Here is a 4,256-nt window from a genome sequence, read left to right as displayed (position 1 = left end):
GTTTCTTTATGATTTGAGGAGAGCTGACGGCCGCCGGCGTGTCAAAGGGAAGGCGGAGGGGGGGGGACCTGTGCCGAGCTGGTTCCCGGCCCTTCTCCCCCAGCCAAGGGTGCGAGGTCCTCGGCCTCGTGGCACAAGCCGGGCTCCCCGGGAGTCGCTGCTTGGGAAGTCCAAACCCTCTGGGGAACGAGGTTATTACAAGGCGCTGAGCGAGCGTTATCCCCTCTGTGGGTGTGGTAGCTTTAGCCTGTCATTTTATGACTGAATTTCTTTAACCTCGATTGCAGGTTTTTTGACGATTAAACACACGCTAAAAGCCGCCCTGGCCTTTGCAGAGGTCAGTCTGGGTCCCTGAAAGCAGGGACGTTGCTGTGAGGGGGGGTGTAAAGGGCTGTTCCCCTGCCCTGTCTGCGCGGGGGGGACTGGAAGGCAGCTCCCGGCGCGGAGGGGCTGTAAGCGGTGGGCGGTGGAGCAGGGACGAGGGATGGATGGGCTCTGCCCGCCCTTCTGCCCCGAGATCAGCAGCTGCGCCCCAACAAAGCACCTTTCAGCAGCTCCCAGGCACGTTGCCCGACACCTTGGTGAGGAGCCGGGGCTCTGCTCTGATCAGCCGCCTGGAGGGAGCAGCGGGGCCCTGTCGGAGCCGCCTGGGGAGCAGGATCCCCGGGGCCGGGGGCTGCTGAGGAGGCTGCCCTGGGCTGGGCTGCGGGCACTTTACTGGGGGCACCGGAGTGCCAGGAGCAGGGTGGACCTCAGCCTTGCCCCTCTGCTCTCCCCGCCATCGTACGCATCGGCGCTGCGCTCGAGGAGGCACAAGGTCCTGTGGCCACGGCTGGGTCTCGCCTGGCTCGAGCACGATGCCCGTCCCGTCCTTCCCCCCCCTTAGCAGCGAGGCCCAGTGCTCCCCCGGCTCCCCCACCCCCATCAGGGCTGTGGTCCTTCAGGCCGGAGCCCCTTTTCAGAGCCCTGCTTGCGGAACTGCCCTCCCGCGCCACCCGCTTCCCCGCTCAGCGGCTTTTTACGCGCACGTCCGCTGGGAGCCCTGGGGAGGGTCAGGCTGGGCAGGGAGACGCCCGGAGCCATGAGCCTCGCTGCTGCCCCCCTGACCCCCCCCTCCTGCTGCTTCACATGAAAAAGAAATGAGGGGACGTATTTTTAGCTCCGTACCATTTCGGAGCAGGAAAGGCCCCTGCGCAGCGCGCGGCCGGGTGCGAGGGACGGCCACGGAGGGGCTGGGGCAGCTCCCACCCGGGGATAGGGAACCCGCTGCCGGCTGAGCCTCAGATAAAAAGGGGGTGCTGGGTCAGTGTCCCCATCCTCAGAGCCGTGTAATCAAGCGCAGAAGAAAGCGTAGGGTTTTGAAGATTTTTTTATTTTTTAATTGTTTTTATTAAAAAAAAAAAAAAAAGCCCCTAAATTCTATGGCTTCCAGGAAGCATCAGAGAAATTTAAATGCCATTTCTGTACACTTTGTTTTAAAGCAGTAACTAAACTCGCAATGGAACAAACGCCCTCACGTACAATCTCAGTATTTGGACTCCTCGCTGGAAGGACAGTCAGTCCCGGGGGCCGTGCCACCGTCCTCGGCTGCCCCCGCGGCCCCGCTCGCAGCTGCCGGCGGCACAGGGTGCGCAGACGGAGCCGGGCAAACGCCCGCGGCCGCATCCCTTCCCCTCCGCGGCTCCTCTTCGGCCTCCGCTTGGGGTGGTCTGAGCCGCCGCTCTGAGAAGGGTCCTCTTCCAGTGAAAATTTAAGGCGATTTTTAAAATGTTTTTGTTTGTTTGTTTGTTTGCCTCGTTGGGGAAACAAGGTCAAACGTTGCACATCACCCCCCGCCGCGGCCGGGGGACGCAGCAGCAGCTCCTTGCCCTGCCTGCCGCGGCCCCTCCTGCCCCGCTGCAGCCCGGAAGCCGAAGCCGGGGTCAATCCCGAATTTAGGAAGAGGGGCAGTGGCGCCGTGCCCTCCCCAGGGCCCCCAGGTGCAGCCATGGCCCATGGGTGCCCAGGCAGGACAGGGTGACACACACACACATCCCCCCCGCCCCCCCCCAGGCCGGCGCAGCCCCTCCCGTGATTCGGGGCCTCCAGCCTCCCCCCAGGGATGGTCAGTTTGGCCAAATGGTTCGAAGCAGCCACAGATGGTCCCATTCCCCACCCCCCACCCCCCCCAAAAGCCTCAGCACAGCTTCAGCCCCTCCCTTGGGGCAGAACAACACGGTTTTGGTAAAGATAAGTGTGCCCCCCCCCCTCCCGCCCCCCCCCCCAAATGTGTCATGATCAGTACACACAACAGCGCAGGGGCTCAGTCACATGGGAAAGCTGCAGTGCCCTGGGGGTGGTGAGGAACCGGGGGGGGTGGGGGGGGGTGGGGGGGGTGCGTCTGTGTGTGGGCGTGTGTCTGGGGAGGGGGTGTGTGTGTCTGGGGGTCTCTCTCTCTCTCTCTGTCTGTGTCCGTGTGTTTAAGTTGCAAAAAATCCAGTTTCCCCCTGCCCCAGGATCAAGCGGGAGGACGCCACGCCAGCAGCTCCGGCAGCGCTGGACCACCCTGACGCCCTTCGCCGTCCGGCCACGCTCACCACGTGCCTCTGTGCCTGCCCGCGGTGCCGCCTGCCCCAACCCCGGCGGCCCCCCCCCCCCCCCCCCCCCCCCCCCCCCCCGCCCCCCCGCACCCGCTGCCGCCCCGGGAAGCGGCCCCGGGGCCCTCGGGGGGGGGGCTCAGACCCGTGGCAAACGGTCTGTAAAACCAGAGGCCGATAAAACGATGCCCCGCGGCCGCGGCGCTGCCCCTGCCCCGCTGCAAATACCTCAAGCTGTGGTGGCAACAGAGCCAGCCCTAAGACATGGCAGCGCCAGAGATGAGGCTGCTTTGCTTTTCTACCGTGCTCTGCCACCTCCCTTCACGGGTCTCTCTGGTCTCGGCCAGGTGGCCCCGGCAGTGGCCGGGGCAGTCCGGTGCCCGGCCGTCCCTGTCCCCGCGTCCCCCAGCCCCGGGGAGTCACCGACCTGTTCCTGGCAGGACCGAACATCGCCTGTATTGCTAGCAAAAGTGCATCATAAAATGAACTGTAAACGCATTTCCTTCCCCCCCCCCCCCCCCCCCCCCCCCCCCCCCCCCCCCCCCCCGCCCCCACACTTCTCACCGTACCGGAGACCGCGCCGCTCGTCACCAAAGGCATTATCGAAGGGGGGGGGGGGGGGGCCAACGGGGGACGTGGGGGGGCCTAAAGGAAGAGCAGAATTCAGTAACACTGAAGATGACGGTCAAAGACTGACGACTCAGCACTCTGCACCGAGACTCACTTTAAATTAACTTAAGAGACAAAGAAGCAACAGGAAAAAAAAAAAAAAAAAAAAAATTCCTCCTTAGCCCACTGCTCTCGAAATTGTCTTCTGCTTCTTCTGACAGCGACGGTTCAGAGTCTGTAGAGTTGATCCCCATTTTCAAACTAGTTATAGACTCAAAAGCAAGTGACGCTGTGGATTTGTTTCGGTTTGTTTCTTTTTTTTTTTTTTTTTTTTTTTTCTTTTCTTTTTGACGGACGCAGGAACTTCAGCGAAGTTGGGCTTGGTTCGAGTAAACGGCCACGCGCTGGGCGAGTGGCGGAGGAAAGGACAAGCAGTTTGGGGAGGCCCCGCTCCCCGCCTGCGCGTGGGGCGCTGGGGGAGGCCGTCCGGCTCGGCCCCCCCCCGTCCCCGTCCAAACGGAGGGGCCGCCACCGCCGGCTCCGCAGGTCAAGATCCAGCCACGGCCAGAGGGAGAGGAGCCATCGCGCACGCCGCTCCACCCGGCCCCGGCAGCTCACTTGCGACGCTTGGTGGTTTTCCTCTTCCTTCTCTTGAAGAAACAGCAGCACCTGGGGACGGAGGGGACCCCGTCAGCGCCCAGGCCTGGACACAGACGGGCTCAGCAGCCCCACGGTCAGGGCAGAGCTGGTGCGGGGTTGGGGGGACACACACACACACGACGGAAACCCCTCGGTGTCTTGGTGAGCCCCACGTGGGCAAAGCCACTCCGGGAAGTGCCTCCGGAACACGGCAGGGGCTGGACCGGGAGCACCACGCTGGCCACAGCGAGTGACAGCGACCAGGGCGAGTGACACCGGCCACGGCACGCGATGCCAGCCACAGCAAATGCCAGTGCCAGAGCCGGGGTCAGGCAGGGGCTCCCGGAGGGGGAATGGCCCCGGATCCGTGCATGCCCCTCTGCGCTGGCTTTGGGGAGGATGCGTGAGCCCCGGGGCCGGGCAGGGCGAGGT

At 63.9% G+C, this 4,256-nt stretch overlaps 1 protein-coding gene across 2 annotated transcripts in view; it reads right to left on the bottom strand.

The window, feature by feature from the left end:
* Positions 1 to 3,285: 3,285 nt before the first annotated feature.
* The window catches only part of CSNK1G2 (casein kinase 1 gamma 2), a 47,330-nt gene continuing 46,359 nt past the window's right edge, over positions 3,286 to 4,256 (bottom strand). For both annotated transcript variants that reach the window (XM_076359227.1, XM_076359228.1), the window contains one exon: positions 3,286 to 3,854. In XM_076359227.1, coding sequence (XP_076215342.1) covers positions 3,800 to 3,854 — 55 coding nt within the window. In that variant the 3' untranslated portion in view covers positions 3,286 to 3,799. The remainder of the gene's footprint in view (positions 3,855 to 4,256) is intronic.

The sequence above is a fragment of the Aptenodytes patagonicus genome, chromosome 25 (assembly GCF_965638725.1).
Source record: "Aptenodytes patagonicus chromosome 25, bAptPat1.pri.cur, whole genome shotgun sequence".
NCBI classification, from domain to species: Eukaryota; Metazoa; Chordata; class Aves; order Sphenisciformes; family Spheniscidae; genus Aptenodytes; species Aptenodytes patagonicus.
The sequence above is the reverse complement of the archived record's forward strand: the minus strand, read 5'-3'. Positions and strand labels throughout refer to the sequence as shown.